This window comes from Aegilops tauschii, chromosome 2 (genome assembly GCF_002575655.3).
Source record: "Aegilops tauschii subsp. strangulata cultivar AL8/78 chromosome 2, Aet v6.0, whole genome shotgun sequence".
NCBI classification, from domain to species: domain Eukaryota; kingdom Viridiplantae; phylum Streptophyta; class Magnoliopsida; order Poales; family Poaceae; genus Aegilops; species Aegilops tauschii.
The window spans coordinates 41,285,307-41,306,639 of record NC_053036.3 but is presented as its reverse complement, the minus strand read 5'-3'; the positions used below and the strand labels follow the sequence as shown (position 1 = coordinate 41,306,639).

Genomic DNA, 21,333 nt, shown 5'->3' with positions numbered 1-21,333 from the left:
ACCACTACTATCAAATTACTTTGCTACTAAATACTTTGCTGCAGATACTAAGTTATCTAGGTGTGGCTGAATTGACAACTCAGTTGCTAATACTTGAGAATATTCTTTGGCTCCCCTTGTGTGGAATCAATAAATTTGGGTTGAATACTCTACCCTCGAAAATTGTTGCGATCCCCTATACTTGTGGGTTATCAGTATTGTTGGATGAAGCGGCCCAGACCAACATTACATGACCGCGTTTATGAGACTGGTTCTACCGACGTGCTTCGTGTTGGGGAACACAGTAATTTCAAAAAAATTCCTACGCACACGCAAGATCTATCTAGGTGATGCATAGCAACAGAGGGGAGAGTGTTGTCTACGTACCCTCGTAGACCGTAAGCGGAAGCGTTATGACAACGCGGTTGGTCTAGTCGTATGTCTTCACGATCCGACTGGTCCTAGTACCGAAAGTACTTTCTTTACTTTGCATCTTTATCATAAAAATACCAAAAATATTATCCTATCATATCTATCAGATCTCACTCTCGTAAGTGACCGTGAAGGGATTGACAAGTCCTTTATTGCGTTGGTTGCGAGGATTTATTTGTTTGTGTAGGTGCGAGGGACTCGTGCGTGGCCTCCTACTGGATTGATACCTTGGTTCTCAAAAACTGAGGGAAATACTTACGCTACTTTGCTGCATCACCCTTTCCTCTTCAAGGGAAAACCAACGCAGTGCTCAAGAGGTAGCAATGCACAAATCGCAAGTAAGACAAATAGACCAAACCCACAAGGTATCACTAGGAACTCTCACACGGAAGATAAGTGGGATCCACACAACGAATGAATGAGCTCAAAATGTGGAACCTTGGAAAATGCTCTTGTTGTACGGATACTAGAGAGACGCTAGCTCGATTGCTCAAATGGGCTAGATATGCTTGTGCACCAACCTATGAGGGAAACGTGTCGTCTACAATCCCAAGTATGCTTATGTATGAATTGACCAAGATGATGGAACTATGCAAAATGGCTCAATGCTATGGCTTGCAAGCTCTTTGTTTCTCCTTTCTTTTGCTTAAAAGTTTTTTTTCACTATGCCACGATGCTTGATGCGCGAGCCGGAATATGAGACAACAAGTATGATATGCACGGGATAGATTTATGGCACAATTATGATAGCAAGATGATTGCACGCTAAATGTAGCTATGCGGGATAGGCATATCACTAAAGGTGCATAAATAGCGTGGCCCGGCAACTTTCAACTCGCTAGTCTCAATTGGTAAGTGACGCAAAATGGCTCGAGGCTATCAATGTAATGTCAAGGTGAGGTTACCGCCCATGCTTACGGTTAGTATGAAGATGAAACGGTCGATGTTGATGTGGACTCTGAGGCAATGATGAGTGGCGGTGATGTCAAAGTCGAACCGTCCCTAAGTAGCCGAAACACCTTAGGACACGGTGCACCGCGACCCAAAATCTCAAACACCAACGGGGTGTAATGTGGTGCGGCTTGAACTACGTCGGTATTTCCCCAAAGAGGAAGGGATGATGCAGCACAGTGACGGTAGGTATTTACCTCAGTGATGAGACCAAGGTTATAGAACCATTAGGAGAATCACGCAACACTACATGAATGGCACCTGCACACAAAGAACAAATACTTGCAACCCAACGTAAAAGAGGGGTTGTCAATCCCTCCCGGGTAAAGGATATGTAAAAATTGTAGTAGATTGGATAAATAGATCTCGCAGGAACGCGAGATAAAATAAATAACAATAAATTGCAGCAAGGTATTTTTGGGTTTTTGGATTAATAGATCCGAAAATAAACGCGAATAAAAATATATCTCAAAGGCAAATATGATAAAGAAGAGACCCGGGGGCCGTAGATTTCACTAGCGGCTTCTCTCGAGAAAAATAGCATATGGCGGGTAAACAAATTATTGTTGGGCAATTGATAGAACTTCAAATAATCATGACGATATCCAGGCAATGATCATTATATAGGCATCACATCCAAGACTAGTAGACCGACTCCTGCAAGCATCTACTACTGTTACTCCACACATCGACCGCTATCCAGCATGTATCTAGTGTATTAAGTTCATGGAAACGGAGTAATGCAATAAGAACGATGACATGATGTTGACAAGATCTATTTATGTAGAAATAGACCCCATCTTGTTATCCTTAATAGCAACGATGCATACGTGTCGGTTCCCCTTCTGTCACTAGGATCAAGCACCGTAAGATCGAACCCATCACAAAGTACCTCTTCCCATGGAAAGAAAAATCGATCTAGTTTGCCTAACTAAACCAAAGATTCAAAGAAGAAATACGAGGCTATAAGTAATCATGCATATAAGAGATCAAAAGAAACTCAAATAACTTTCATGGATAAAAATATAGATCTGATCATAAACTCAAAGTTCATCGGATCCCAACAAACACATCGCAAAAAGAGTTACATCAAATAGATCTCCAAGAGACCATTGTATTGATAATCAAGAGAGAGAGAGAGGAAGCCATCTAGCTACTAACTACGGACCCATAGGTCTACAATAAACTACTCACACATCATCGGAGAGGCACCAAGAGGATGATGAACCCCTCTATGATGGTGTCTAGATTGGATCTGGTGGTTCTGGAACTTGGGGCGGATGGAATTGATTTTAGTCGACTCCCCTAGGGTTTCTGGAATATTGGGGTATTTATAGAGCGAAGAGGCGATGCGGGAGGCCACCGAGGTTGGCACAACCCACCTGGGTGCGCCTGGGCCCCCAGGCGCGCCCTGGTGGGTTGTGCTCCCCTCGGAGCCCCCCTCTGGTACTTCTTTGGCCCAACAGGTGTCTTCTGGTCCAGAAAAAATCTCCAAAAAGTTTCGCTGCGTTTAGACTCCGTTTGGTATTGATTTTCTGTGAAGTATAAGCAAAAAACAGCAACTGGCACTGGACACTATGTCAATAGGTTAGTCCCAAAAAATGATATAAAGTTGCTATAAAATGATTGTAAAATATCCAAGAATGATAATATAACAGCATGGAACAATAAAAAATTATAGATACGTTGGAGACGTATCAGCATTCCCAAGCTTAATTCTTGCTCGTCCTCGAGTAGGTAAATGATAAAAACAGAATATTTGATGTGGAATGCTGCCTAACATGTTCATCACATATTCTTTTCTTTGTAGCATGGGCATTTGGACTTTTATATGATTCAAAGCAATAGTCTAGTTTTGACATAAAGATTTCAATACTCAAGCATATCAACAAGCAACCATGTCTTTCAAAATATCAACACTAAAGCAAGTTATCCCTAGCCCATTATGCTCTATCATTGATCCATTCATGAAACACACTCGCATATTAGCTACACCCAATGCTCAAGTACGATCATAGTGCCCCTTAGTTGGTGCTTTATAAGAGAAGATGAAGACTCAAATAAAAATAAAAATTGCATAAAGTAAATACAAAGGCCCTTCGCGGAGGGAAGTAGGGATTTGTAGAGGTGCCAGAGCTCAAAGCAAAAAAGATATAGATAAAAACATTTTGGGTGGCATGCCTTTCCTGTCAACGAAAATGATCGAGTAGTTCCCAATACTTTCCATGCTAGATATATCGTAGGCGGTTCCCAAACAGAAAATAAAGTTTATTCCTTTTTCCACCATACTTTCACATTCCCACGGCTAACCGAATCCACGGGTGCCGTCCATACCAACACTTTTCAAGGAATTTATTATTTGACAACATAAACTAAATTCATTTTTTTTATTTTGGGACTGGGCATCCCTAATACCTTTAACGTACTCTCGTGCAATGACAAGTGAATAAATACTCATCTTGAGAATACCACATCTAGCATGGAAAAATATCAGCCACCCCCTACCATTTCATGAGCGGTACGAGCATACAAAAGAGAAATTTATTTTGAAAATTTAGAGATGGCACATACAAATTTGCTTAGAATGGCAAAAGAATACCGCATATAGGTAGGTATAGTGGACTCATATGGCAAAACTGGTTTAAGGATTTTGGATGTACAAGTAGTGATCATACTTAGTGCAAATGAAGGCTAGCAAAAGATTGAGAAGCATCCAACTAAGAAACAAAAAATCTCATAAGCGAGCATTAAACATAACTAACACCGAATAATGCATCACAAGTAGGATCTAATTTCATTGCATAACTATTGACTTTCGTGCTTGCATAGGGAATCACAAACCTTAACACCAATATTCTTACTAAAGCATAATTACTCATCAATATGAGTCACATATTATATCATCATATCGCAAAACTAGTACAAGGGATCAAGTTTATTTTGTCCAAGGATCTTCATGAAAGTTTCATATATCATGTTGCACAAGCTAATACGTTGAAGTACCTTCGAGCCAATTTTATATATCATGTTGCACAAGCTAATACGTCAAAGTTGAGTGGAAAAGGATTGGTTTTGAGGCCTAGCGAATAAGAAGAATGAACATTTTTAAACCTTCTCGTGATTCCTCCCGATTGAGGACCCACAATATAACATTTTTAACTTCCTCATGGCATATTTCCTAGATTTTTGTAATATATGTGTTGGCGGGGGGGGGGGGGGGATCCAACCCTATTGTTTTTTCTAGGGAACATTTGAAATAATACATGCTTCACATCCTCAAATGATGCAGCAGCAATAAGTCCTACCTAGGTTATTCCGATGCAGCGAAAGCACCAAGCCCCTCACTTCCAAGATTCTTCCCTAGGCAGCAGCAACCTTCAACTTCCACCCATCAACAACAACTTAGTGCGGAAACTACGTCATATTGAGAATTTAAGTAACACACATCAAAAAATCTAACCTAAAAAACATGTTCTCAAAGGAGACTATCGATTGTGAGAAGGAGGGAGCTAAAATAAATATTATTTATACTAAACTTTTATATTTTCTTACAATTTATTATCAACCTATGATCTTACTGGTATATTTTTTCATTCTTAGTTGGCATATTTTTCCATGTAACAATACTACTAAATATTAGGATACATCTATTTATATAGTATCATTTTAATGTTTTATTATTAACAAAAACTAGAAATATACCTGTGCTAAAACTATATTTATAGCAAACCTTATGTAATTTTTTCTATTTTGAGAGGTTGCAATTTAAAAATATATTTAAACCAAACGAAACCCTTTAAATGTGAGTGAAATCAACGTGGCATGCATTTTGTGGATCAATTTGTGACACTTCCATGAATAATGATGTGTGTGTGTGTGTGTGTGTTTGTTTTGATATCCTTAAATATCTCGACTGCGATCTTCAAGACTTATTGTCTAGCAAAAATATATTCATATACGTTTTAGTGTGTTATTATACAAGGTTTGTTCCTGTCCAACTCCCTCCCCCCTTAAAAAAGTGTATGGGTCTTAAAACATACTCCTTCTATCCGGAAATACTTGTCGGGGGAATGGATGTATCTAGATGCATTTTAGTTCTAGATACATCTATTTTTATCAGAGTAGGCTCACCTTCCACGAATAGTGGTAAGGTCGAAGTGTGACAAGTCCCCCGCAGAAAAAGTGTCAAATGTCATGTAGGGCACCACACTAAAGGGTCAAGACCCGTCGAGCTATTGCAAGAGAATTTTAACATGGTTGAAGCAACAATCCTATCTATTGTGAGTTGTCAAAACATTTTCCTTTTCTAATAAAATAACATGTTCCTCTAGCAGTGGCATTGGGAATTACAAAAGACAAGAAAAGTGGATGCCCACACAAATTAGAAATTAGTAAAGAAGGAATCAAAGATTAAGAACCATTCTCGATATTAAGAGAGGGCTAGAATCAGTAGATTTGTGTGAGCAACATTAGTGGTGGAAGAATCCATGGTGATTTGTTGTTGTTGTTGTGCCGAAGGAGAAGGAGAAAACGAGAGATTAGAAGAGAGAAATGGAGAGATAAACGGAATGCTTAAACAAAAAGACTATACTACCCTTATGTCGACCACTAATCGATATGGAATACCGTAAAGCTTTATGGGGGGGTAGGGGTAGTGAAGCAAACCTACAGTGGGAGAATAAGCCAACCTTATGGATTTCTTAATACATCGGCAGGAGAAAACTCAAGGTAAAAGAATGAATTTCATAATGCACTCTTATGGACAACAACTTCTTACTTTTTTTGCCAACTCTCATCTTGTTTCGCAACCGCTTTTTTAACAAGAGCAGTCTCATTAGCTAATCTCGTTTGTACCATAAAATAAGCTGACTGGCGCAACCTACCTATTGTAGATGGGTTTTCTCTTGTGTGGTCATTCCTTTTTGTTGTAAAAAATGATAAAAGGAGAAAATAAATTTAACTGCTCACATTGTGAAAAAGGAAAGCACAGCGGGACACTGTTATACTAGTTGATTGTGTCTCATGTTGGCACATTTTCTCCTTTTTAGGGTTGTTGACACATTTTCTCTCACATGTTAAACTGTGGCTCTCAAGTTGCGATGCACTCATGCACATGTCGTCATTTTCCCCCGATTCCTCGATCTTCACATGTGAGTACAATTGCATTTTATTTCATCAACAACAAGAACAAAAATAAAATAAAATGCCATGATTTCCACTCCAAGCAGTTGTGTTTGGTCCATTCCATTTGTTGTGACTGGCTTTGATATTTGGATTCAGATACCACAACAACACCACCAAGTGCTCCTCCGGTGTGAGCCACACAGACCAGGGAGGCCATCGTGCCCGGCTCGAGGAGGGCTTGCATCGGAAGAAGAGTAGGCCCAAGAGTGTCGACTTGATTGGCGCCGTCTTGACGAAGAAGTTGTGAAGGATGCGCGGCTAACGATCATGTTGCGAAATTCCTCCATTTGAGTGTTGAGCTTGGCATCAAGATAGTCCCAGTGTCTTGCTTCGGATTGGCGTAGGTCGGTGGCGAGTTGCTCGATGCGACCGCTTAAAACTTCACTTTCTTAATGGAGAGCTCGTTGGGCGACGAAGAAGTGAATTTTGGTGACGTAGTTGCGTTCATCGTCATCTTTATCCTCGAAGAGTGGGTTCGCCGAAGAACTTGGCCTATCCATCATAACCAAATGGTGGTGAGTAGGAAAATGAGAAAACAATACCAAAGTTATCTTTTCTGAAGATTGAGGATGTATCGAGTATCACTCAACGGAATGATATAATAGGAGAACTGGTACCGGGTTTTGTTTTATCACACCTACAAGTAAAGGCTTATGCAGTAGCTCGGTTAGGATGAGCGGCACAAAATTCAAGCAACTGTTAGCCAAGATATTGATAATGTTGAAAAGATGCACAAATTGCAGGTAAGACAAATAGACCAAACCCACAAGGTATCACTAGGAACACACACACAGAAGATAAGTGGGATCCGCACATCCAAGGAATGAGCTCAAAATGTGGAACCATGAAAAATGCTCTTGTTGTACGGATACTAGAGAGAAGCTAGCTCGATTGCTCAAATGGGCTAGATACGCTTGTGCACCAACCTATGAGAGAAACATGTCGTCTACAATCCCAAGTATGCTAATGTAAGTATTGAACAAGATCATGGAACTATGCAAAATGGCTCAATGCTATTGCTTACAAGCTCTTTGTTTCTCTTTTCTTTTGCTTAAAACTCTTTTTTCACTATGCCACGATGCTTGATGCGCGAGCCGGAATATGAGACAAGTATGATATGCACAGGAGAGACTTATGGCACAAGTATGATAGCGAGATGATTGCATGCTAAATGTAGATATGTGGGATAGGCTTATCACTAAAGGTACACAAATAGCGTGGCCCGACAATTCTCAACTTGCTAGTCTCTATGGGTAAGTGACGCAAAATGGCTCGAGGCTATCAATGCAATGGTAAGGTATGAGTACAAGATGTCGTCGAGGCTACCGTCCTTGCTTATGGTTAGTATGAAGATGAAACGGTCGATGTCGATGTGGACTCTGAGGCGATGATGAGTGGCGGTGATGTTGAAGTCGAACCGTCCCTAAGTAGCCGAAACACCTTAGGACACGGTGCACCGCAACCCAAAATATCAAACACCAACGAGGCGTAATGCAGAAGGCAAATGGCAGTGGTACGATGGCAAAAATATGCAAAATGGCATATGGCCGAACTGTACAGAGGGGGCCGTGCACACGGGGTAAGTTGTGCCCGTGTGCTCGGGGTCCCGATGGCCCGCGCGCATGCGGTGTTCTGCCTGCGCAAGAACACTCCCGGATCCGAGGGTAATCTCCAAAATTCCCCCAAATTCAATGGTGGGATGGCTAGGGGATGGTGGTAAGGGGTAGATCCACTTGTCAAACACGGAATTCGCGGACCAAATCAACAAAATCTCACAAGATCCAACAAATTGCAAGAAAGTTTTTGGGGCTATTGTTGTGGGGATTTTTGAATTGGGACAAAAAGCAACAAAATTAGGCTAGAATATGGGGGGTAGGGACTCCAAGATGTGAATCAACCATGGCTCATGATACCAAGATGTTGTAGGGTGGAACCATAAGTGAAGATCTTTTCACACTTGGAGGGGGAGAAGGGATGAACACAAGAACACAAAGAGGAAATTCACTCAAACAAAATCCAATCATACATCCACTAGAATAGCATAGTTGAGGTCCACAAGAATACAAGAGCAATCCAAGGAAACAAGTACAAAGGTGAGGTTCTTCCCACTCCTATGGAGGTGAGGTCTTGATGATAGTCTTCTCCAAGAGGAGGTCTTGATATCCACTTGCGGTCTTCCCCTAGGAGGTCTTGATCTCCAAGAGGAGTGGTAGAAGGAGAAAATCTCTATCAATGTATCACATATACTTTGCTAACCCTAAAAAATGTCTTAGACACAAAATATATAGCTAGAGGGAGGTAGGGGATGACTTGGGAGGCCAGACAGGGCATCCTCGGCTGAAACCTGGGAGACCCGTGCGAACGGGGGTCCCGTGTGCACGGTACACGCCCTTGCACACGGGGTGCTACAGCGGTGAGGGCCCGTGCGCCCGGGTTCTGGAGGTCGTGCGCACGGGGGTGTGCGTGTCGGTTACAGAAGCCTCCTGGGATGCCCGTGCACACGAGGTCTTGGGGGCCCGTGGGCACGGGGTCGCCTGGGAGGTGCTGAGTTGATCTTGCTGGGCTCCTCTTCTTCCTCGTGGCCTTGGGTCCTTCTCCTACTCCTTCGGGGTGTCCCTTAGCTGCTTGGTGGCGTTCGTCTTCGTACCTAATGACACATAGCATGTTTTGGTGAGGTAGCATCCAAGTTCCATTCATATCCATATCGATCTCAAGTAGGAGTGAGTTCACCTCAGTTTCGATGGCGCGTGCTCAAGCTCTTGTCATAGGTCCACATGGTGCTTGATGAGTTGTAGTAGAGTCCATGGGGATGATGGTAGGATGCTCTGCATCACTGATCTTCAAAAATAATCTCTGGAAGGATTAGTATCAACTGCTTAGCAAGTACCTTCGAGCCAATTTTATATATCATGTTGCACAACCTAATACGTCGAATTTGAGTGGAAAAGGATTGGTTTTGATGCCTAGCGAATAAGAACGATGAACATTTGAAATAATACATGTTTCACATTCTCAAATGATGCAGCAGCAATAAGTCCTACCTAGATTATTCTGATGTAGCCGAAGCACCAAGCCCCTCACTTCCAAGATTCTTCCCTAGGCAGCAGCAACCTTCAACTTCCGCCCATCAACAACAGCTTAGTGTGGAGACTATGTCTTATTGAAGCTTTAAGTACCACACACTGAAAAATCTAACCTAAAAAACATGTTCTCAAAAGAGACTATCGATTGTGAGAAGGAGGGAGCTAAAATAAATATTATTTATACTAAACTTTTATATTTTTTTTACAATTTATTATCTATCTATGATCTTACTGGTATATTTTTTCATTCTTAGTTGGCATATTTATCCATGTAACAATACTACTAAATATTATGATACATCTATTTATACAGTATCATTTTAATGCTTTATTATTAGCGAAAACTAAAAATATACCTGTGCTAAAACTATATTTTATAGCAAACCTTATGTAATTTTTTTATTTTGAGAGGTTGCAATTTTAAAATATATTTAGACCAAACGAAACCCTTCAAATGTGAGTGAAATCAACATGGGCATGCATGTTGTGGATTAATTTGTGACACTTCCATGAATAATGATGTGTGTGTGTGTTTTGATATCCTTAAATATCTTGACTATGATCTTCAAGGCTTATTGTCTAGCAAAAATATCTTGATATACATTTTAGTGTGTTATTATACAAGGTTTGTTCCAGTCCAACTCCCTTCCCCCTTAAAAAGGTGTATGGGTCTTAAAACATACTCTCTCTGTCTGGAAATACTTGTTGGAGGAATGGATGTATATAGATGTATTTTAATTCTAGATACATCCATTTTTATCAGAGTAGGCTCACCTGCCACGAATAGCGGTAAGGTCGAAGTGTCAAAAGTCCCCCCCAAATGAAAAAGTGTGAAAAGTCGTGTAGGGCACCACACTAAAGGGTCAAGACCCATCGAGCTATTGCAAGGGAATTTTAACATGGTTGAAGCAACAGTCCTATCTATTGTCAGTTGTCGAAATATTTTCCTTTTCTAATAAAATAACATGTTCCTCTAGCAATGGCATTGAGAACTACAAAAGACAGGAAAAATGGATGCCCACACAAATTAGAAATTAGCAAACAAGGAATCGAAGATTAAGAACCATTCTCGATATTAAGAGAGGGGCTAGAATCAGTTGATTTGTGTGAGCAACATTGGTGGTGGAAGAATCCGTGGTGATTTGCCGCTGTTCTGGCGAAGGAGAAGGAGAAAATGAGAGATTAAGACAGAGATAAACAGACTGGTTAAGCAAAATAACTATACTAGTCTTATTATACTACTCTTATGTCGACCACTAACCGATATGGAATACCGTAAAGCTTTTAGTGGGGTAGGAGTAGTGAAGCAAGCCAACAGGAGAATAAGCCACCCTTATGGATTTCATAATACGCCGGCAGGAGAAACTCGAGGTAAAAGAACGAATTTCATAATGCATTCTTATGCACAACAAGTTCTTATTTTTTTTGCTAGCTCTCATCTTCTTTCACAACCGTTTCTTTACCACGAGCAGTCTCGTCAGCTAGTCGCATTTGTACCAGAGAGAGAATAAGCCAATGGGCCATAGGTGAACCTGCTCTTTTTTGTGTGTTGACAAACAGAGACGAACCTAGTCACTACAGATGGGCTTTCTCTTCCGCTGTTCATTCTTTTCCGCTGTAAAGATAAAAGAAGAATTCCTTTTTGAACTGCTTACATTGGGAAACAGCAAAGAGCGGTGTGACATTGTTATGGTTGGTTGCATCAGATGTTGACACCTTCTCTCTAACATGTTGCACTGTTGGCTCTCAAGTTGCGATGCGCATGTCGTCGTTCCCCCCGATTCGTCGATCTTCACGTGTTATCAACAAGGATGAAAAGAAAATGCCATGGTTTCCATCCCAAGCAGTTGTGTTTGGTCTATTCCATTTGCTGTGAGTGGCCCTGCCACAATATTTTTGGATTCAGAAGATACCACACCAACACCACCAAGTTGTGTGAGCCACACAGACGGAAAGGAGCCCTCGTGTCCGGCTCGTGGTCGCGGGATGGCGAGGCCCACGCAGCCCGGCCCACCGCGCCGTGGCCACCCACTATTATATGCTCGGATACGGCCGCCTCACCCCACCCGCCGGCGCAGCAAGCAGAGCGGCAGCAGCAGCAATGGCGCGCCTGCTCCTCCCCCAATGCTGCTGCGGCCTCACGCCCCTGCCCCTCCCGCGCCGCGCCGTCGCGCTCCCTCCCCCGGCCCTATTTCCCTCCTCCTCCGGCGCCGCCGCGTCCCGCCGCGCGCTCTCCCTCCGCGTGGCCGTCGCCGCGCCCGCCCGCCTCGCCACCGCCGAGGACGACGGCTCCGGCTCCCGGGCCGCCGGGGCCCAGGGTGGTGACGAGGGGCCCGCTGACGGGTTCGACCCGGGCGCGCCGCCGCCGTTCGGGCTGGCGGACATCCGGGCCGCCATCCCCAAGCACTGCTGGGTCAAGGACCCCTGGCGCTCCATGGGCTACGTGGTGCGCGACGTCGTCGTCGTGCTCGCGCTCGCCGCCGCCGCCGCCCGCCTCGACAGCTGGCTCGCCTGGCCCGTCTACTGGGCCGCCCAGGGCACCATGTTCTGGGCGCTCTTCGTCCTCGGACACGACTGGTGCGTCGCCTCTCCGGCTTCAGTTTCTCCGTCCTTGAAAAATTAAATCTCGCTGTCCAGAGGAGCTCACCGTCTCTGTCTCTCTCTTTCCATGGTGGTGGTTGCTGCTGCAGCGGCCATGGGAGCTTCTCCAACAACGCCAAGCTCAACAGCGTCGTGGGCCACATCCTCCACTCCTCCATCCTCGTGCCTTACAATGGCTGGTACGCGCGCATCAACACCTTCTCACACCTTACACCTCGATCCTCTTCTTGCTGATAATAAATGTTCCAATAGCTGTGAGTTTATTATGGTGTCAGTAAAAATGTCTCTTTTCCAATCAAACCTGCAGGAGGATTAGCCACAGGACGCACCACCAGAACCACGGCCACGTCGAGAATGACGAGTCCTGGCATCCGGTATGTGGGCTGCATAGATTCCAAGCTGTTGCTGCTTACTTTGCTCATGTTCTTGAGCAATTTGATTAACCCTGCGCAACGATGTCTTGAACAAATTTTTGCTGCAAATTGCAGCTCCCGGAGAAGCTGTACAGGAGCCTGGACAGTTCCACCCGGAAGCTTCGATTCGCGCTACCGTTCCCGATGCTCGCGTACCCATTCTACTTGGTGAGACCAAATAAGCCAAAAGAATTTTTGATCCTACTTACTTCTTCTGATTAATTTGCTCATGAGGTAACAGATGTTTGGTAAAATCTGGTTGCTGACTGTATTGTTTGTGTTCAACCTGTCCAGTGGTCGAGGAGTCCAGGGAAGTCAGGCTCGCATTTCCACCCGAGCAGCGATTTGTTCCAGCCGAACGAGAAGAAGGACATAGTGACGTCGACGACATGCTGGCTTGCCATGGCTGGCCTGCTCGCTGGGCTCACCGTCGTGATGGGGCCTCTTCAGATACTCAAGCTCTACGCCGTACCCTACTGGGTATGTGTGTGTGGTATCTGCTCTTGTTGCATCTGTAGCCTTACTTCCTGCCAAAAGTTCTGATTCTTGTGGATAGGTGGATTGGGTTGTGCCCTGTTGTGGGGGTGGCCAGCAGCTTACCAAGTTTCCTTGCTGAATTTTCCTGCAGATTTTTGTTATGTGGCTGGACTTTGTTACCTACCTGCACCACCACGGCCACAACGACAAGCTTCCCTGGTATCGTGGAAAGGTAAAATCAACAGAGCTACAATTCGTGGAATTGCAAGTCACATCGCTTAATCTGCATACCATTGTGCTAAAACTAGTGCGTTGATATAGTGTGATGTTTGAATAATTGCTGCTTGAAGATAACTCTTTAAGCTGTCAGAGTTGACCACAGTCCATATCAGATAAAAACTAGGATTGAACAGTCTGAATAAACAATAAACGTGGCCTCCTTTCCTTCATAAAAGTGGTTTTTTGGGGACAAGCATAAAAGAGGTGAAGTAGTCAAAATAGCAAAGTTACAGAGTTACAAAGTTTCAGAAGCCACCTTCTCAGCCTTCCATGACAATTGGAAGATAACGTAAGGCATATCTAGCCACAGAAATCACCAACTGTAGTCCATACGTTTGGCTGCATCTTTCACTGTCCATTTTCTGTATATATCTGTGATGTGTACATGTGTGGTAGTTATTGAAAGTAATACACTTTTTGTGTGGAAAAGACATACTTTACCGCCTTCTGTCACAGGGAAACTCTGAGCATTTCCATCTTCTCCCAAAAAGGGATGCCAGCTTCAGACTGAAAAAAAAAACAGATTCATATTTGTCATTGCTCAAATCCTTCAACTATTACTGCTCCTGTATGTGATCACTGAGATATTGTCTGTGTTGCTATGTGAACCAGGCATGGAGCTACCTGCGCGGGGGCCTGACGACGCTTGACAGGGACTACGGGTGGCTCAACAAAATCCACCACGACATCGGGACTCACGTGATCCACCATCTTTTCCCGCAAATCCCACATTACCATCTAGTGGAGGCGGTAAGAATCGAACCCATTGATGTTCCCTGCCTGCCTCGTTATCTTATCATGAACCTTGCCTAAACAAATCCATGGTCTTGGTTGTGCTTGTCTTGCAGACCGAGGCGGCGAAGCCAGTGCTGGGGAAGTACTACAGGGAGCCAGACAAGTCCGGCCCGTTCCCGTTCCACCTGTTTGGCGCGCTGGCACGGAGCATGAAGAGCGACCACTACGTTAGCGACACCGGAGACATAATCTACTACCAAACTGACCCAAAACTCGCCGCCGGTGCACACACATCCGATTAACAACATCAATCATACTCTTTGTGGGGATGCTGCTCTCTGCTATCACCTGACCGATTAGCCCTCTGCCGCCTCAGCTTGCCAAGTTCCTCAGCATCTAGCAAATCAAGCAGGTGGACGGCGCGGATGCTAGCCCGGCACACTGGATTTTTGGTTGTACAATAGGCTTGAAGCCACGGTAGAATAGATTATGTGCTTGAAAGAAACAAGTGATTCTTCGGACAAGAGCCAAAGCAGCTTGAAAGATTGGAAAGACTTGTCTGATTCAAGGGGCATTCATTGTTCGATTCTACATCACTGTTATTACAACTATAGAGCAGTATTTGTTTCAGCTGGTCCTTATGCATATACTACTGCAGTGAAGATCGCTGCTTAATTCCAGATCTTTGCACGGACATGTGAAATAGAATTTACGCGTGTTGTCGTTGTCGTGAATTTTGTTGTATCTGTCCTAGTGATTGGTCAGTTGTCCTCTTCAGAATGCAGTGTTGGCTCATTGCCGCCCACATGGTGTGGCTGTCTGCCTGCAGAAGTGGTCATATGGGTTCTGTGATCCTTGATCTTGGTTCTTGACTCTCTGTGGTCCTCTTTTTCTTCTTCTTAGAACGATCATCAGATTTATGTTGAAAGCTCACCATGCTCCCATTGAAATCCTAGCTGAGCTCTGTTTTATCAGTGAAGCCGAATTATTGTCGGAAACTCCAGATCTTGTAATGGTGGAGATGGTGGCAGACCCAATAAAAGTCTCCTGCGGTTCTTTTGATCCCGTCGGTTGTAGATTTCACGGACTGTCGTCTGGTGCTCAGACTTTCTTTGGTGGCGGCAGTTGTGGTGCCGAGTTTGGTTTGGTTGTATGGAATCCTTCTATACTGCTGAATATCATGCATTAAGCAAGCAAGATGAAAATGAAAATCATTGACATTAGGTTTTGCACAATGTTCTGCAAATTAAGCAATCTAACTCACGGTTCCGAAGATTGTAGGCAGGTGACAAGACCCCAGCCACATAACAAGACCAACGGGTTGGATGGCTCGTGTACATCTTTTCAAACCTGTTGATGTTAGTTTCTTCACCGGCCGTTTATTTTCACCGTACTATTTTCTAAATGAAAAAATACAGTGAATACAACCTTTTCTACTAATCCTATATGATAATGTCATCTTCCTAACAAGTAGAAGGCATAGGAAAACCATGCAACATCGCAAACGATTCCACAGTCAACAACAACACCACCAACGACAACAAAAGGTTAACAACATTATGCATTTATATAAGGTATAAATGATCTAATCCGACCGACTGATCTGCGTATCGAGTCTGCGGGGCATGCGAGCCTCGAGCATCGCTCTCTCCTTCACATCAGAACCGCATTTTTCTCTTCCCCGTCGAGACCATCCATCCGTGTGACGCATCACGTCGGGCCTGACATGTGGGACCACCTTTGGAAGAATGGCTAGAAAATTAAAAAGGCAAGACATTGCATAGGTGTGGTCAAAAGGGGGTAATCCTTGTAAAAATGACAAAAAAAATGGATAGTACTAGGATTAACTCTTAAACAAGTTTAAACGTATACAGGCAGTCAAAGAATTATTTGCATCTCGTCAAGATAAATGAAGGGAGTAATTGCTAGCGGTGCACCCATCAGTTTGTCATTGTTGAGCGAAGATTCACTGGTATTTCGACATGCTGGAGCTAGTACTAGTACAAGTTTGAATGGGGACTCGCTAGTATATTCAAACTGCCGGAGAGAACGATTTCCGAGGCTTTGTAATTTTAAATTAAAATAGGGGATCACTGTTTTATTTTTCACCATTGACCAGGCGGTCTGACCACTCATCTTGGAGAGGAATGAACTAGCTAGCATGCCTACCACTGTTCCCTCGTTCATGACCTCCCTAAAAGAATTCCTTATAACATCAAATTTGAAATAGTGCGAACTGAGAAATCTGAAGATGAGACTACCCTCAACCATGAACCCATGATACGCTGCTCTTTTGGTCTTTTCCGTCACCTTTTTTCAGGCTCTTTAGCCGTCATCATCACTTGACACCCATGAACTCCGCTAGTTAATTAGGCAAAGCACGCGTAAGCTTCACGGGTCAAGGACGGAAGGAGATCGGTAGCTAGGTTTTACTGCTTCGGGTGTCCACACAACGCCTTCACACACGCAAAAAAACGAAGCAAAATCATCTCATTCCTAACACACCCACAACTAACAAGCCCCGCCCATCATCAACCCGTGAGACCGCCGAGAACGTGCAAAAGAACCAACGCTTGACCGAATGCCAGCGGCAAAAACCAGTGAACAGTACAAAAATCGCATGCCAAATATCCGTACCGATTCCGTTGTTCTTTCATGTACTAGCAATTTTGGAACACAAATTTTCTTGAATCTGCGAAAGATCCGTTGGCAGTAGGCACAATTAATAGGTTTGCAGGAATGGATTCCTCTTATACTTCCCTCCGTCCTGAAATATAGTGCGTAATAGATTCTTTTTCAAAGTCAACTCTTTTAAACTTTGACCAAATTTATAGTAAAATCTAGCGACATCGAGAATACCAAACAATACCATTAAATTCACAATGAAAATATTATCGTATGATATTCGTTTGGTAATATAGGCATAGATAATTTTCTTACTCAATAAACTTGGTCAAAGTTTATGAAGATTGATTTTTATGAAAAACCAGTGTTCACTATGTATTATGAGATAATTTTCTCAATAAACTTGGTAACAGTTTATGAAGATTGATATTCGTTTCGTTCCTATCCTTAACATTTCCAAGGGAAAAACACTACTCCCTCTGTTCCTTATTATAGTGCGCATAGACTGTGGCTCTCATACCAACGAATGTGCTGGCCATTGTACTTTGGACAAGAATGCCCAGCCTTTACCGCATGTGACCCACCACCCCACGTGCATGCTGCTGCGGGAGTGACTCCTCCAGCGATTTGAGTGGAGTTTAGTTTGGTCCAAAATTGCAAACGCGCACTACAATATGGAATTTTAGCAAAAAAGTTATACGCACTATAATAAGGAACGGAGGGAGTACTTCAGACCTAATGAAAAAAAATACATCATATGAACCAAAGGACGTCTCTTTTCCTATAAGATTTAAGATACATATCATCCCCCTTCAAGTTTCTATTTCTTGTGATATTTCTATCCTACAAACCGAAGGAGACCTTATACTTGTCAAGAAAGTAGGGCGGAAAAATTTATGGAGGCACAATAAAAGAAATCTATTAATCATCGATAGATTTCTAGCAACGTTCACAGAGAACCTGCATAAATATATTTGCTCAAGAACCAAATAAAGGGGGCAAACATAAATTACTAAGCTTCGGGGGCCAATTAGAATTATTTTTCTATTTTCATATGTAAATTTGAAGGGTATATGAAGAATTTTATCAAACATGTTGGTGTGTGTGTGTGTGTGGGTGTGTGTGTGTGTGTGGGGGGGGGGGGGGGTGTTGGCGGGAGGATTGCCCCCTGCCCCTTGCACCTTCACTACATTGGCCTAAATCAAATCAAGTTGCCGAGAGGTAGAACCTGGCCTTATTTACTATCTGGTAATTTACGGTCACGTTCGAGGACATGGGATGGGAGCCAGGAGAGCGCACTTGATATTCTTGCGAACTAGCTGCCACAGCAGCACGAAACTTGAGGTATACGATCATGATATTCATTGCTTCGTAGGATTCACAACTAACGATTATTCTCTTATGGTAATTAGACATGTCGAACGCCATGAATATGTGAGGTGGGTGATGATGGTGCAACGCAGGGGAGGGGGGTGGGGGTGATATGTGCACTTTCTGTTTTGATTTTTTTTCCTTCCATCTCTGAATTTTTCCACCGGTTTGTCTTGAAAACCAACTCAACTATCGGACACCTTATTGACTTACCAAATAATATTATGTTTTCTTTAGTGAGGCAATAAGTTGCTTACCAACTAAGTATATACCAAATAAAATCATATTCTTTTTATACTATCACATTAATATGGACAAATAAATCAGGGGCTAGCGTACTAGCATATTTATATCCCCTTTGCAACGCACGAGCAACTATCTATCTTTCTTCTTTTGCGATAAATTACCTATCTTATTAATATGTAATGTTGTGCAGTCCTCTTGTCTTTCGTCCTAACGCCCCCTTTGCAAACGCTCTATTTATGCACATTATTTTTAGGAAACATGTAATGTACGCACGATGGATACCATCGATTCAAATACGAATGTGGAAGTATGTTCATAAATAAAAGCCTATGGGAGTATGTTTTTCCTTTTTGTCACGTGAAAGAGAGAGGCCTGAAGTTTTACTGGTTAGCAGCACAATTTGGTGGGCCATAAGCGTTGGGTTTTGCCCAAATTGAGGACCAAGTGGCGCCATGTGTCAAGGTGGCCCATCCGGTTGAGCTCATGTCAACGTACTCGTCATCATATATCCCTGCTTAAAAAATGGAGCAGGTAGTCAAAGCATGGGGTTGCGTCTTGCCAAAAGAAATGGAGGGAATAATCAAATCGTTAGCGGCGTGCCCATCAGCTCGCAGTTGTTGAATGGAGACTTGATCGCTAGGAGTACTATTCAACATGATGGAGCTAGTAGTAGTACTCCATTACAAGTTCCATAAGTACAATTTCTGGAATAAATTTGCTTGGGAAAGCGAATTCTTAGGCATGGCACTTTTAAAGTTTTTCAATCCATTGACCCGGCGGTCTGACCATTCATCTTAGTGAGAAACGTGCCCGCCACTTTGAAATCCTGAACTGAAAACTGAAACTTAAGTTGAATGGTGATGTACCGCGGGGTTCAGTGTCGGACCTGGTCCTGCATCAATGTAATGACATTTCTGCATCGATGTATATCCCCAATGAGCACAATAAAGACACATTGTAGTGACATATTTGAAACTGGAAACTTGTAATCTAGCAGTAAGGTAACACAATGAGCACACATCCGGCCTCCGCGTGACCACGAATAGCGCGTGCCGGATGGCGCGCGACCTGGATAAACCATTCGATCTCAACAGCAACTAGCCAGCACACTTGGCGATTCGGCGGCGGCACGAGTAATGCATGGTGCTGCATCACCAGAACGGATTCAGAAAGCAGGGCAGAGACCGATGGATGTATTTTCACGCACGTTCAGATCACTGTTCCATGGCTACAACGAAAGGGCAACTCTCTGGCGACGACGCCTTGCTGCTCCTCTCGCAAAATGTACACATTTCTAGCTCGCTCCTACCATTTCTGGCTCATTTAGATAGTATATCCTCGCAGTCGGCGTGTCCGCTCGACGACGACGACTCTGTGATGCTCTGCAGCGCCGGCCGCCAGTGCCGGCCTCTGCCTCCGCCGCGGGCGGCCGCCATGCTCCGGTGGTGCCGGTCCTTCTCCAGCCGCTTCCGTTCCTGGTGGTCGGCGGGCTGCCTCTGTTCTCCGCTGGCTGTGGTGGCTGGGTTGTCGCCTCTCGGCCTCGGCGGCTGCCGCCGCCGGTGCAGCCGCGGCCGCTCCTGCTCGGTCGCCTCGTCGCAGCTGCGCGTCCTCTCCTGCCTCCTCGTCTGCACGGCCTTGCTCACCTCTGCACGCACAAATTGATCGACTGATTAATCTCTGTGAGTAAAAGAGGGAACCGGAGAAGAAGCGAAAGGACCCAATCCAATGGCGGATTCAGAATATCAGGCACTGACTGACCTTGGGAGGTGATGAGGCGGTAGACCTGGCCGAGGTGGAGCGTGTCCCGGGGCTTGAGGAGCTTCACCTTGGTTATCCTGGCACCTCCTCCTTCTCCGACAACGGCGGGGTCGGGGTCAACGCCGCCAGAGACGTGATGGAGGACGACGAGCGCGACGTAGTGGCCGGGGTTCCTGCGCATGACGTCCGCCGCGGTGGCCGGCCAGTGGAGGCGCTCGACCTTGCCGTCACCCGGGTGCTGGATCACCACGGCCGCCCCGTCCGCCGCCTGGCAGTTCCCCATGCCCGGACGCGCGTTGATTCCTGTACCGCGGAGACCGCCGGCGGCTAGCTAGCTTATCGGCCCGTTGCTCGGTGGCGCGCGCGCGGCGGCTGCCGGAGTTTGTCGCGTGACTAATTTGGATTCTGACGAGAAGGACGGGCGGGGTTGGGATTATATGGGGGAGCCGAGAGGGAGAGGAGTACTGTGATTAGCGAGGTGGTAAACGAAGCCTGCCATTTTTTAATCTACTTGTGGACGTGTGATGTTGGTTGTTGCGAGGTGATAAACGAAGGGGTCAATCAACGCTCGTTGATTAATTTCTTAGGGTTCGTAGAAAATTTGCCGGCCGTGGGACAGAGTAAATTTAGTCTCTTCTTGCGCCATATGTCGACAATGCTCTGCAGGCTGCGGGCAGTTATACCAGCTGGACCATGAAAGAGTCGTCACATGTAAACTTGCATATATTTGAGGGCAGCTTGGGTTTTTTGTTTCATAAGTACCGGGTCCATGTGTCTCATAAACATGTCTCTGTTTAATCTCTGTGGGTCGCAGAGTTTCATAAACATGTACTTCTTATGAACCTTTATAATAGATCTCGTCTTTTTTTTTAACAAAAAGAGATTCCCCTAACAACACTAACTATTTCAAAATATATTGTATATTCATTTTGTCTCAATTCAATCTTCATAAAGTTTGACTAAATTTACTCAAGAAGAAGGAGAAAAAAGTCAACATCCATGACAAGTAATATCATTAGATGTATCATAGAATATATTTTTATAAGGTATATATTCCTATTATGGATATTAATATTCTTTCAACAAACATGTCAGACTATACAAAGTTTGACATGTGACAAAATTAATATGCAATGTATTTTTGAAATGGTGAGAGTATTTAGGAATGGCCCTATGCGTCATGAGCTCCTCACCATGTG

The 21,333-nt window shown here is 44.0% G+C and overlaps 2 protein-coding genes across 2 annotated transcripts; one reads left to right on the top strand and one right to left on the bottom strand.

Annotated features, from left to right (window-relative positions):
* The first annotated feature begins 11,672 nt into the window (after positions 1 to 11,672).
* LOC109748184 (omega-3 fatty acid desaturase, chloroplastic) lies at positions 11,673 to 14,868 on the top strand. The gene is made up of 8 exons (XM_020307218.4): positions 11,673 to 12,206; positions 12,320 to 12,409; positions 12,538 to 12,604; positions 12,719 to 12,811; positions 12,938 to 13,123; positions 13,272 to 13,352; positions 14,012 to 14,149; positions 14,248 to 14,868. Exons 1-8 carry the CDS (start codon positions 11,731 to 11,733, stop codon positions 14,434 to 14,436), a joined length of 1,320 nt encoding a protein of 439 aa, XP_020162807.1. The 5' UTR covers positions 11,673 to 11,730; the 3' UTR covers positions 14,437 to 14,868.
* Positions 14,869 to 19,544: 4,676 nt separating this feature from the next.
* LOC109748186 (uncharacterized) lies at positions 19,545 to 20,573 on the bottom strand. The gene is made up of 2 exons (XM_020307219.4): positions 20,135 to 20,573; positions 19,545 to 20,021 (listed from the first exon to the last, which is right to left on the bottom strand). Exons 1-2 carry the CDS (start codon positions 20,415 to 20,417, stop codon positions 19,696 to 19,698), a joined length of 609 nt encoding a protein of 202 aa, XP_020162808.1. The 5' UTR covers positions 20,418 to 20,573; the 3' UTR covers positions 19,545 to 19,695.
* Positions 20,574 to 21,333: the final 760 nt, after the last annotated feature.